Below are 14,072 nucleotides of genomic sequence, written 5' to 3'. Positions count from 1 at the left end.
CAAAAGATGTATCATAGTATAAATCGACCAGTATTAACATATGGAGCTGAAACTTGGATTTTAAACAAAAAAGAAGAAAACAAAATGATTGTTTTAGAAAACAAAATTTTAAGATTGATATAATGGCACAACACAAGAAAATGGAGAATTGAGAAAAAGACATAATTGCGAGATAAGGAATATGTATAATGATTATGATGTAGTAGCACACGTGAAAGCAAAGAGAATAAGATAGACAGGACATGCACTACGGAGAGAACAAGGTTCACTATTAGAAAGCATAGGAAAGCCAGAAGGGAAACGACCATTAGGAATGCCCAGGAAGAGATGGTGGGATAGTGTCTCCAAGGACATCAGAGAAGTGAATAAATATAGCAGGCATATAAAAGGGGCAGCAGTGGGAGAGGCAGAAGATAGAGAAGGATGGAGAACAGTTGTTGGTGCGGCCAACTCCCGCCTTGGGGCATAAATGGCCATTGTGAGTGGTGAGTAAGTGAGTGAGTGAGTGGTACCTCCTGATACTGGTGAATATTGGTATTCATATGTATCAAGATTTTTGGGGAAACACAGTAAAACGTTTCCAGTTTCTATTTTCTCTGTCTCAGAGGAAACGTAGTCTGTAGGCTTCCAGTAAGTTTAAATTCCAGTTTCTCTAATCCTAGACATCAATCACTGAGAAGATATATTTTACTGTAAATCACCAACGATTGTTGTGTTCCAGGGTCGATGGCATACACTCTCATGGGAGCCGCCACTGCTTGGCCGTCACCTGTACTCATCAAGATGGCCAATCACGAGACCCCGTTGATCCTGGACGTGAACCAGATATCCTGGATGATCTCCATGATGTTCCTCGGACATGTAACCAGTCCGATCCCCACAGGATACTTGATGGATATTTTCGGACGAAAGAAAACTTGCATTTGCTTATCCATTCTTCCGTTCATTTCGTGGCTACTGATCTTATATGCGGACACGCCCGCTCACCTCTACATAGCGAGGTTCGCCGCAGGACTTTGGATCGGAGTGACGACAACAATTATGCCAATTTATGTGAGTGAAATTGCCGGGCCAAAATTGCGGAGTTCGTTAACAACTATTAACAACCTTCTGTTAAACTTTGGAGTGTTGTTTGTGTATGTGATAGGACCCTATGTGTCTTACGACTGGTTGGCGATCGCATGCATTTTTCTAACACTTTTTTACTTCTGTCTTTTTCTGCAAATGCCTGAGTCTCCTTATTACTACATGAAACACAATCAAAAGGAGAAGGCGTTTCAAGTTTTGTGCTGGTTGCGACAAGGCGAGCCAAAGCAGAGTATTGAGAGTGAAATTAAAAGGGTAGAAGTTGCATTGGATGAACAAAAAGAACAGAAGGGAACCCTTGGTGATATATTATATGACAAAGCCAACAGGAAGGCGTTTATAATAGCGATTACCTATGCAATCTTAAAAAGATCTTCAGGTTCAGGAGTGTTACAAGCTTATGCTTCAATAACTCTGCCAAAAGTGACTTTCGGTGTGCTAGATCCTGACTCGTGTGTGATCATCATTGGAGTCATCGGCCTTTTGTCTTCCATCGCCTCAACAGGACTCATGGTCAAGTACCATCGACGTACACTGCTGACCATCTCCTGTGGTGGTTGTGCTATTGCCTCTGCTGTCGTCATGGTGTGGTTCTACTACAACAACAATTACTCTACGCTAAACTCAAAATACAGTGACATTGTCTTTCTATCGTTCGCTCTCTATTACTCTGTGTTCAACTTTGGACTCGGGCCCATCGGAACTAGTATCAAGGGAGAAATATTCTCTCCGAACGTAAAGGCTTTATCCTCTTCGTTGACAACTTTAGTTGTAGCCCTCTCAGGGTTTCTAATCAATAAATACTACTTGCTGATAGCACATAGTGTGGGAATGTATATGAATTTCTTTATATTCACTTTGTCTTGTGTTTTGGCCATTTTGTTCTCATGGACTTACGTTCCAGACACGCACAATAGAACTTTGGAGGAGATACGGGAGATTTTGAAATACGGGAAGAAATACAGATTGTACTCAAATGGTAGATAGTATTATATGAAATAGAAAGTTTAGCGCTTATGTAATTGATAAGGGTTTTGAGAAAGGAATTTAAAATTTTTGTTACCTTGTTGCAAATAAAAGTCTGTACAGTTGCTTATCTTGTCTCTTCACTAATCTGATAGTCAAATTAAACCTCAAAATGTGCATCATACATCATTAAGAGGAAAGTTTATTTGTGTTAAATTATTGCTCAGCAGCATTGTAAAAACCAACAATAAAAAAACATATTACGTTTTAATCTACTAGTATTAGGGTGAGGCCAGACTTGGGGGCAGTAGCAGAAAGAGCTTTTGTCTCTAAACCGTTGCTATCAGCTGATCAAATGCACAGCGGCAGCAGCAACAGGACTTTTTTATTCTGGTATAGACACTGGCAGATTCAAACCCAATGGCTCAGTGAGAGTTCTGGGTTAGTTCTTAATCTGTGTCTCACTCTGTCTCAGGTAATCAGCCAAGCTCGCCTTGCATCTTTAATACTACTTTTCACGCAGTGCCATTACTTACCGGTATCACAGACAGTTTCTCATACAAGTCCATCCAATTGATGTCAAGTAGCAAGTGCAAAAAGTAATAACACAAATAACTGTCAATGTGTAAGCATGATTTATGATAGAGTAACCACTTCTTGTCTTCATCTCAGGAACTAAAGATAAAGAACTTGATCCAACTGGCAGTGAAACAGTGGCATTGCAATTTATCCTATCTAGTAGGAAGAGAAATAATTAAAACCATTTGATAACAGTCAAGTAGTTTTACATAATCAAGGTTAGAGTTAGAACAATGAAAAATATGAAAAGTATAAGAGTATCTTTTATGCGAATAAAATCAATAAAATATTATTATTATTTGGTAACTATAAGGTATCAGACTAATTCGAAAAAACGAATAGGCAAACAATTCTGAATCTTGTGTACAAGACACAGAATAAAACCTGAACATCTTCACAAGTTAGGTTTGATTCTTAACTTAGCTAAGTCAAAAGATATAAGACTACATTCATAAAAACTGTAAAAGTACGATTTTAGGAACAGTTAACAAAATTATTTTTGTTTTTCTTAGCTAAGAAACCAATTGGGTTTCTAAAGAAAAGTTGTAAAGCTGGAAAATGGATTTTCTAGCAACCAGTTTTGATACTAAAAAAAAAACTCATATTATATCATTTGTTTATTAGTATGACTAACTAAATAACTTCTTGATCAACTAACTGTATGACTAACTGTATAGATTTTCAATGAAATGACTACAACTGTCATTACCTATATGAAAAATTTAAAAGAATTGAATAAGCAGGTTATAACTATGGACCAAATCTATAAAATAATATTTGTACATTGCTTTAGAACTATTAGTTAGGTACTTACTGTTTAAGTCCTTGTTTCATAAAACAAAACAAAAAACTATTCTTGGAATTATTGAAACAAGCTATGTGGTATTCATGTCAATAATAAACAATAATATTTATGTACTGTGAAACATTTAGTAAATTCGGTGTTTACATAAACGCCAATCCATATCTAGTTTATTATTATTATATATCACCATGAACAGAAGATGGTTTTTGTTGAGCGGAGGGAGCGAAGCTCTTATACGTCGACTCTTATGCATTTCGTAATACGCAAACTCCTCCTAGACGGCTGAATCAATCGTTTTCAAATTTTGCATGGTGAAAAAGACCATATCGGTGAGTGCCAACATCTATATGGCGTTAAAAATAACTCTCAGGAATCCGCCCCACTGGGTCTCAAAGTTTCAATGTAATCCTTATGGAAGCAGTATTTGACACATAAACAAATACATGTGATCAGCTGTTGACTTTTGAATGCAGTAGATAAAGAAATAGCCGATAGCATTATTCCACAGATATTAGAACAGAAACGGTATGGATCATAAAATATAATCAAATGACGACACTAGCTTGAGGTCGATGACGTAGGAAGTGGTGAAGGAAGTAGTAAAGGGGAGCAGTCTGGAGTGTGGAAACTGTTTATGACGATTCGATTTAGGTACCTGCATTCCAAAAGTTCTATGGGAAGGGAGGGAAACGGGTCCGTGACGTAGGAAGTGGTGAAGGAATTAGTAAAGGCGAGCTGTTCGGGGTATGGGATATATTTATGACGATTAGATTAAGGTATCTACAATCCTAAAATGCTATGGGAAGGAAGGAAAACAGGTCCAGGATGTAGGAAATGGTGAAGGAAGTAGTCAAGGCGAGCTTTCCGGAGTGTGGGAACTGTTTATGACGATTAGATTAAGGTATCTGCAATCCTAAAATTCTATGGAAAGGGATGGAAACAGGTCCATGAGGTAGGAGGTGATGGAAGAAGTAGTAAAGGCGAGTTGTCCGGAGTGTGGGATTTGTTTATGACCAATAGATTAAGGTATTTGCAGTCCAATAATGCTAAGGGAAGGAGGAAAATAGGTCCGCGACGTAGGAAGTGGTGAAGGAAGTAGTCAAGGCGAGCTGTCCGGAGTGTGGAAACTGTTTATGACGATTATATTAAGGTATCTACAATCATAAAATGGTATGGGAAGGGAGGAAAATAGGTCCGCGATGTAGGAAGTGGTGAAGGAAGTACTCAAGGGGAGCTGTCCGGAGCGTGGGAACTGTTTATGACGATTAGATTAGGGTATCTGCAATCTTAAAATGCTATGGAAAGGGAGGGAAACAGGTCCGTGACGTAGGAAGTGATGGAGGAGGTAGTCAAGGCGAGCTGTTCGGAGTGTGGAAACTGTTTATGACGATTAGATTAAGGTATCTACAATCCTAAAATGCTATGGGAAGGGAGGAAAACTGGTCCGCGATGTAGGACGTGGTGAAGGAAGTAGTCAAGGCGAGCTGTCCGGAGTGTGGGAACTGTTTATGACGATTAGATTAAGGTATCTACAATCTTAAAATTCTATGGGAAGAGAGGGAAACAGGTCCGCGACGTTATAAGAGGTGAAGGAAGTAGTAAGGTGAGCAGTGTGGAGTGTGGGAACTAGAAACCGTTTGTAGCAGTTAGATTAATGTATCTGCAATGCTGAAATGCTATGAGAAGGGATGAAAGCGTGCCCACGACATAGAAAATGGTGAAAGAAGTAGTAAAGGCTAGCAGTGCGGAGTGTGGGCAATGTTTGTGGCAATTAGATTAACGTATCTAAAATACTAAAATGCTATGGAATGTGATGAAAATAGGGATACGATGTAGGAAGTGGCTTAGGAAGTAGTAAAGTATGAGCATAGTGTGAGAACCGTCTGTGGCAGTTAGATTAATGTATCTTCAATCCTAAAATGCTATGAGAAGGGAAGGAAACAGGTCTATGACGTAGGAATTGGCGAAGGAAGTAGTAAGGCTTGCAGTGCAGAGTGTGGGAACTGTCTTTGGCAATTACATTCATATATCTGCAATCCTAAAATTCTATGGGAAGAGAGGGAAACAGGTCCACGACGTAGGGTGTGGTGAAGGAAGTAGTAAAGGTGAGCAGTGTTGAGTGTGGGAATGGATTAATGTATCTGCAATGCTAAAATGCTATGGGAAGGGACTGTAGACCGTAGGTTAAAATGATTACGAAGCATGAATCGATACATATTTCGATACATGCAATCGTTTACAATAGAAATTTACGACTGAGTTGACAACAGCTGATTTTTACTCCATAGAGGCTAAAAACGATTTTTACTCCCTAAAGAGTAAAAATGCTACTTTAGAGCTGCAACGCATTACCTAAAAACTACTGTTTTTACTGCAGTATGACAATAACAATATAATATGAACCCTTGATGACTCCGCTCAATTTTGTGGATGCCTCTGCGAACGCCACCTAGTTTACTTCTTTTGGTTGTTTACCTTTCTTAACTACCATTACCTTGAATAATACAAGTAGGGTATGATTGTTTTTACATTGAAGCAAATCCTTCAAACTCTTATTATCTGATATATACAGTGTTTAGTTATTTTCAGAATCATCATTAAAATGTAGAAGTTTCCCTAGTTCTATGAGGGGAAAATAATAATTGGTTGAACATTTATTCAATTAAATCTTTATAATGCAACATTTTAAAGTAATTACTGAGCGGAGTGAGCAAAGCTCTTATACTACACTCCTGCTTTTGTTTTAAAAAAATACCATAGCTTCCTCTAATTCAAGGCTGCGGCGAGACAAAAGTCGAAACACTGCTGTCCCATCAAACCGAAACAGCTGTTGCACTAATTTATAATGGACAGTGTAGAAAATGTTTATGTTTATGCTTTTGTTATTTCTGTTATTACCATGGCAATAGGGATGAAAATGCAACGTTGCCACACACCAACGCCGCTGCCTTGTGTTAGAGGAGGCTATTTAAATACTGCTCTTGAAGGGTTAAAGTGATCCGCACTAAATTTACTTTACACAAAAACTGACTTTGGGAAGGTATGAATCTGAAAGGGGTTTTTTCTACGTCAATTTGAATGTTTAGAAATTTAACATGAGCCTTAAAAGTTAACAATAACATGGTAAACAAAAGAGTCGCAACATATGTTAGTCAACAAATCATCTGAACTAGCACATAGGCCTAATACGGAACAAAAGGGGAGAACAGGAACCAAGCATAATTTACTACAAAATTTAAAACCAATTAGGATCACCGAAATTAGGCTAATACACCATTAACTTTAGATACTCAAAAAATAGCTAATCCATTTATGTGAACCAAATATACCATTGACTTTGGATACTACAAGTAGACATCACATTGACATGAACTAAATGTACCATTGACTTTGTATACTGCAAGTAGACATTCCCTTCCCATAAAACTGAGCCGACCCCTCGCACCGCCACCAGAAGAGATACTAGTGGAAGCATGCCCACCCCCATAGTGACAGTGCGAGTAGTCATCCTACATCCCTAACTAAAACTAAAAGGCCGTGGGTGAACTTCTAAAACAAAACAACATTGGAAACAATAATAGCCTATGATCTCAAAAATTCAACAAACAATAAAATAACAAGTGTTACCCCCATTCAAAGAATTCCAATTTTTTTTTTTTTTTTAAAGCATGAGACTTAATTTACCCTTCTGTACTTACAAACTAGTAACTGAAGAATTAACATTTAAATAAATTAACAGATAATTATTAACAAATGACTAGAAAAGAAATACCCAAATATAATTTATGGGACGGTAGTACATTGGTAGTGGGCAATTTCACACTTGCAGTGGGCGGTGGTGGTAGATGGCGGAGGGCGGCTTGCTGTCTGGAGAGCGAGGCAGTATACCTGTACAGGAACAAGTGAAGCCTCCCATTCGGGACCTCATCTGACGTTTGGCAAACTTATTCCATGTTACTGAAGACAACACAATGAACATAAACGAATATACAGATAGTGTCACGGTGCGTGGCGCCTCGCTGGAGCATGCGCACTGAGAGCTTTCCCCACTACGCCTCGATGTACGGTACAGTCACGTGCAAATACTGAAGTTGTGAACTAGCATCAGCTGTCAAATTAGTTTGCTTTATGTTTACGTTTTTGTTTACGTTTTTTTTTTTTTTTTTTTTTTTGTATTTTTCTGTCTTTCTTGCAATGCCTCCCCTACACGCCAAGCACGGTGAAACGGTCTGTACTACACGGTTGTGGAAGATACATTTTAAACAAGTAACAACACAAACAAAGTCTTGACAGGAACGGATGACAATCACTCGCCTTCTGACAACACATTTCAGAACAGCGGACGTTGACTCTGGGTCATCAGGTCTGCTGCGAAACGACCCAAATCCAAACCAATTCCGGCGACGAAATACTACAAAAACACTGAGGCGTGACATCGCGTGGAGTGTGAGGAGATGTCACGGCTCAAAATAGATGTAGCATTGACATTGGATTAATATGGTTGCTCCGCTCAAAATTGCAAACAGACAACTGCATTAAATTTAATTTAATTTTTAGCATTCCCGATTATCTCTTTTCTCTGGGATGTAGTTGGGAAAATATCAATGTACGCAATCAATCTTTTGGAAAATCAACACCCTTTTCCCCATATTCCTATCTAAGAACTATGTATGACCTACGCCTCACTGCAGTCGCTAGTTATGCTATGAAATATATTTACTTACTAGTCAACCCCTAAAAAACACACACACAGGGAACAAATATGTAAAGGCAAAAACAATTCTCAATAACATCAGGAGTACCCAATTCTCAAATCATACATAATAAGAATCCTTTATTGTTATTAGACACAGATATGTAAAAAACAATGCAATATCAAAGCCAGGACGAGCAACCATACAAAGAAATGCTTAAAACATACCATAATTAGAGATCACAGTGTTGCCAAATAAACAGGAAATCGAAAGTTACTGAATATCTCTAGCACCAAATTGGAAAAATTCTTTAATAGAAAAAACAGGGTTCCCTTTAAAACAAAACAATAATTTCTCAACACTAAAACGAAAGATTCGCTAACATTTAAAAACTACTTCAGCAAAAGTCACCGAAGAATTTCTCAGAGTGAATAACTTTACCTTGACTTGCATAAGTGTATGACACACCATACGCTGTTTTTTTAACGGGAACCTGGTAACTTTAAGTGGTAAACAAAGGTTTTACGTAATAAATAGTTTAAAGTGGTTTTTCACATGTGACGTAGTCGTGAGAATTGGATCAATATCATGGATCACTTGAGTACTATGATAACAGGAGCGTTTGATCCTAAGTAGCCAGTGATACATTGACTGTGATACAAGAATATCTTCAACAATAAAGGTGAGTTAAAACTGTACCATGCATACCTGAACTTAAATGGTGCAAGACCACTTCTCATCCTAAAATATCTGAAGCAATTTTGAGTATGTTTATCTGGACCCAGAGCTGGTCTTGGGTAGTGCAGGGCCCAGTACAAACATTCAGAGCGGGGCCCTTTACTTCCAAAAAAGTATCCACATAATACTGACTAGCAATATCCTCAATGTATAATATTAGTAGTTATTTATACTCCCCTTGTTTATTTTTTTTTCATTATTGACATAAAATTTAAGGACATTTTACAAATTTCTTGTATTTTATGCACCAAGTGCAAACCAGAGGTAAAGGGCTAAGTGCGGGCCGCACCTTTTGCACAGCACATGCCTAAAGGACTGTCTGGACTGAATGTTTTGTTCTTATTTAAGGGTATAGAAAAAACTTCGCCAAATACTCCAAACAGGTTATCAATGGGTAATGCACCTCATTCGTGTTCAGACTTCTTTGCCAAGTTTTTTGTATAGATGTTGTTTTTGTATGTGTTTGTGTTTTTGTGTCCCAGAAGATAATATATAAATGCTGATGACCTCATACTACAATGAGAATAGTGTTTAACGTCCATAACCTCAAGATGTGGTCTTAGCAGTACGAAACAGCTGAAGTTATTATTTACCGGGTGTCCCACGAAGGGGTTTAAACATTTGATTTTATATTACGTGCCCATTCATGCACCGAACTTTTTTAAACTTTACACAGTTTACAAAGTAGGTTCTAAAAATATTCTGGAAAAATTTCAACTCCCTAACTTTAGTAGAAACAAAATGGCGGCTTATTGAAAATTTTACCAATTTGCTTCCTATAAAAACTACTTTCAAGATTTATCATCTGATTTCTTTACTAATTGCGGTTCTAACGCTCATTGTTGAAGAACAGCTGTTTGATTAAAAATTGAGTTTTAAATGAACAGGTCCCATTTGACCCCATTTGACGGTACCAGAAATTAATTAAGCAATCTTTCAACAAGTTGGTGCACCACCTCATTTCGCAAATCCTGTCAAGCAATTACTAAATGGCAACCTTCATGGCCGTTGGATTGGTCGTGCAAATGATTTTTTAGATTGGCCACCCCTATCACCTGATTTAACTGTTTGCGACATCTTTTTATGGGGTTTCTTGAAGGAACAAGTTTATCCCCATAGCTTCAATAATGATGAGGAACTAAAACGATCAATAGAAGAGGAACTTTTCCGGATACCGCAGGGTTTCTTTGTAAGAGCTTAACGAATAATTTGTTACGCGCTGTTATCAGTGTGTTGCTGTGGATGGGTACAGTTTGAATAATTTTTGACATTAAGGTTTTCCATTAGGCTATGATCTATTTTTTTTTTATTTAAGTCATATTACCCTGGAAAGTAACAATAAAAATATTTTATAAAACCAAAAATACCTTCTTTAATGTTTTTAAAGCATCGTTTTTCAATATGCCGCCATTTTGTTTCTACTAAGGTTAGGGAGTTGAATTTTTTCCAGAATATTTTTACATCCTACTTCTTAAACTGTGTAAAGTTTAAAAAAGTCCGATGCATGAATGGGCACGTAATATAAAATCAAACGTTTAAACCCCTTCGTGGGACACCCCGTATATCAACAAGGATTAATTTACAAAACAGGTAATCTAAACCTTTTTAATCTAGATATATCTTGATCCAGAGGCTAACCAATCATGAAATGTTTCTGATTTCTTTCATTTTTATCTTACAGACTGTAAAAATGGTGTATATAAAGACAGGAAGCTTAAAAGAAGGGATGATCAACCAGTATATGGCAGCTATATCTGGTAAGAACAATTATGTTATTCTGTGTTTTGATATTCTAGAGTTTTTATAAAATTTGAAAAGACTGAATACCTGTGATACCGTACTTTTGTAGTTCTAAAACAAATGTTTAATTGATCTAGTAATTTTTTACGTGCGTAGTTTATGACGCATCATACAACTTTTCACAGCTGTGTTGACACAGCTTCTGCTTTACAAAGGTTAACAGCTCTTTTAAAAATAAGAAACTTTTGTTTTTACATAGTTTGGGGTAAAAAAGGGTTGTTTTATGGTATACTTAGAATATATAATACTGCCATTGATTTTTGATAATGCAAGTTGATTGACGTTTTATTGCATAAGAAAATTGGAGACCTGTTTTAGTTCACAAAACAAATAGAGCTTCCATATATAGGGTGTTTCGAAACTCCATGGGAATGTTTCTTAGGTCAAAACAAACTGAAACTGTAATATAAACATATGCCCTAGCGCTTCGTTTTTTACATAACTTCCCAAAACTTTGGAACCATACTTGAGGTACCAACTTCAAACTTGGTATTTTCAAAAAAAATAGTTCCTATTAGTCATCATATACATACTAAGTTTGAATGGTACCTCAAGTAGTTGCAAAGTTATGGGAAGTAATGTAAAAAAACTTACACACTAATAGACGGAAAACGAATTGAGATAGGGCATATGTTTATAGTACATTTTTAGTTTGTTTTGACCTAAGAAACATGCCCACAGAGTTTTGGGTGATATTTTCGAAACACGGCTGTATATTTATTTAAAAATTTAAATTTTACATAACTTTTTTGAAGCAAGTTGTCAAGTGTAGGCCTACATTAATAACAATTTATTAGTGTATCATCTAGGTACGCCTAATGCCTTTAAAGATCAAATAAATCATCAGTGGAAGTGTATTGAAAGCAGCATGCAAATTTAAGTGTAATTTCGGTACTTCAGTATTAAACGGAGGCCACATTTTGTCAGCGCGCTGCGGCGGTTATGTTAGGTTGGGTTATCGTAAATATTATGTGTGTAGGACTTTCCTCGCTTCGTTATGAATCGAACGATACTTTCTATTATGATAACCCAACCTAACATAACCGCCGCAGCGCGCTGACAAAATGTGGCCTCCGTTTAATACTGAAGTACCGTAATTTCTTCAATCTAAATTCAATTAATACAATTAAACAGAATATAGTAATTTCTTCTTAGTTATAATACTCTTAAGTTAGAGTTGGGATAAAGATAGCCATTTATAATAAATCAGTGTGACTATGGCCTGTACATTGATACTAAAGCTAATGATTTTTATTTCAGGCTCATTGGCCTATGGAGTAGTTGGGGCATCCACAGGTTGGCCTTCTCCGGTTTTGATCGAGATGGATCAAGGTGAAACTCCTCTGAAACTCAACGTAACCCAGATCTCTTGGATGGTCTCTCTCATGTTCCTAGGACACATCTCAAGCCCAATACCAGCTGGTTACCTCATGCGCTACTTCGGTCGTAAGAAGGTCTGCCTCTACTTATCCGTCTTTCCACTCCTCTCGTGGCTTTTGATCTACTATGCTTACCATGTGACATACTTATACATTGCGAGATACCTAGCGGGTCTCTGGATTGGAATAACATCAACCATAATGCCAATTTACGTCGGTGAAATTTCAAGCACCGGATTGCGAAGTTCTTTAACGACTGTAAACAATCTCATGACAAACTTTGGGATATTATTTGCTTACGTTGTGGGTCCCTATGTCAACTATTTTCTGTTTGCTGTGATCTGTGAGATAATGACTGTTGTTTATATTTGTTCGTTTATAATGATGCCGGAATCTCCTCATTTCTATTTACAGACTGGTCAAAGAAAAGAAGCACTCATTGCTCTGAGCTGGCTTCGTAAAGGAGAAACCGAAGAAAATATTGAGAAAGAGATAAAAAGTATTGAACAAGCAATTGAGAAACAGAAGCTACAAAAAGGAACACTGAGAGATATATTTTGTCACAAAGCCAACCGTAAAGGTTTTGCATTGTCTGTTACATACGCCATTTTCAAAAGACTCTCAGGGTCTGGAGTAATGCAAGCTTACTTGTCAATTACTTTACCTCCTGTAAGTGTGGGAGTTTTAAACGCTAACAACAGTGTGATTATAATTGGACTCACAAGTCTCATCTCTTCCATATTCTCCGCAGGTTTGGCAGTCAAATATCGCCGTCGTATATTGCTTACTATATCATGTGGTGGATGTTCAATCGCTACATCACTCGTAGCCTTATGGTTTTACTTGGACGAGTTTACTACCATTGACGTGTCACATTACAGTGATGTTATTTTCTGGTCCATTTTTTTTTACTACTGTGTTTTCAACATCGGTTTAGGGCCGATTGGAACCAGTATAAAAGGAGAGGTGTTACCCAGTAGTATAAGAGCTTTATCTTCTTCACTTGTCACTTTTTCTGTAGCTATTACGGCATTTTTTCTAAACAAATACTACTTATTAGTTGCAGAATCATTTGGTATGTATGTTAATTATTTAGTGTTTAGTTTGGCGTGTGCCGCCACTGTTATTTACACTTGGACGTACGCTCCAGAAACTCATAACAAATCAATGGAGGAAATACAAGAAATTTTAGGAAGGAAGAAAGTACAAAAGAATTACACTATAACAGTCTGATAAATACAAGGAAAGAACAAAGTTTAACAGTTTTTTATTTAAATCAAATTTTACTGTATAAGACTGTGTGTACAGGTTTGTTGCGTTACATAACATGTTAAAACAAAACAAAAAAGTATGTAAGTTTACCTTAGTTTAAAGTAGTGTGATATGAAGCCCAATGTACAATTCACCACAAGTGTGGTATAGCGTCTCGTTTTCCCCTTCCAGGAACTGATGAGAACCTCTTTAGAGAAGGAGTGGGGCGCGTGACGTCACTCTGCTCTTTAGGGAACACCATTACCGTAACGAGACGATATGATTTCATCGGTGTTCATGGCGTAGTTGATAGCGTCTTGGACTCGTGATCTAGAGGTCCCCAGTTTGAATCCCGCCGGCGACACTATCTTTTTGTCGAAGGTTTTGCTTAGATTGTGAATACTTCTTAACTGCACATCTTTTGTTAGATTTTGAGGCATTTATAATTTTATTTATGAACAGAACTATTTTTTTTTAATTAGCCGCAACCCCTAGGTCTAGCCTGAAGTAATGTGAAAAACAATCCCAGGCTCGTGCCTAGCGTCCTTAGGAAAAAAAAGAAGGTCCCTAGAGGCCAAAAACACCATCCGTTCAAATTCATGTATATATTTATATATGTGTCCGTTAGCGCGATAACTCGAGCAAAAATCATCCGATTTTGATGAAATTCGGTACAAACGTGTAAATCTACGTTTATTCGAACGATTTTGCGAACCAGCATGATTGGACCTTGGGAACGGGGGTTTATGGGGGGTTTTATGGGGTAAAAATTGG

General features: G+C 37.3%; 2 protein-coding genes across 4 annotated transcripts in view; both read left to right on the top strand.

The window, feature by feature from the left end:
* The window catches only part of LOC129005703 (facilitated trehalose transporter Tret1-like), a 59,668-nt gene extending 57,486 nt beyond the window's left edge, over nucleotides 1–2,182 (top strand). For all 3 annotated transcript variants that reach the window (XM_054434666.1, XM_054434667.1, XM_054434665.1), the window contains one exon: nucleotides 722–2,182. In XM_054434666.1, coding sequence (XP_054290641.1) covers nucleotides 722–2,073 — 1,352 coding nt within the window. In that variant the 3' untranslated portion in view covers nucleotides 2,074–2,182. The remainder of the gene's footprint in view (nucleotides 1–721) is intronic.
* A 6,599-nt stretch (nucleotides 2,183–8,781) lies between these two features.
* On the top strand, nucleotides 8,782–13,280 carry LOC129005690 (facilitated trehalose transporter Tret1-2 homolog). Its single transcript, XM_054434653.1, has 3 exons — nucleotides 8,782–8,812; nucleotides 10,550–10,625; nucleotides 11,929–13,280. Exons 2-3 carry the CDS (start codon nucleotides 10,559–10,561, stop codon nucleotides 13,278–13,280), a joined length of 1,419 nt encoding a protein of 472 aa, XP_054290628.1. The 5' UTR covers nucleotides 8,782–8,812; nucleotides 10,550–10,558.
* The last annotated feature ends 792 nt before the right edge of the window (nucleotides 13,281–14,072 follow it).

The sequence above is a fragment of the Macrosteles quadrilineatus genome, unplaced genomic scaffold, assembly GCF_028750875.1.
Source record: "Macrosteles quadrilineatus isolate MER2022 unplaced genomic scaffold, UCM_ALF_1.0 Scaffold_31__1_contigs__length_1484076, whole genome shotgun sequence".
Taxonomy (NCBI): Eukaryota; Metazoa; Arthropoda; class Insecta; order Hemiptera; family Cicadellidae; genus Macrosteles; species Macrosteles quadrilineatus.
Note: the sequence above shows the minus strand (reverse complement) of the source record. Positions and strands in the feature narration are given on the sequence as shown.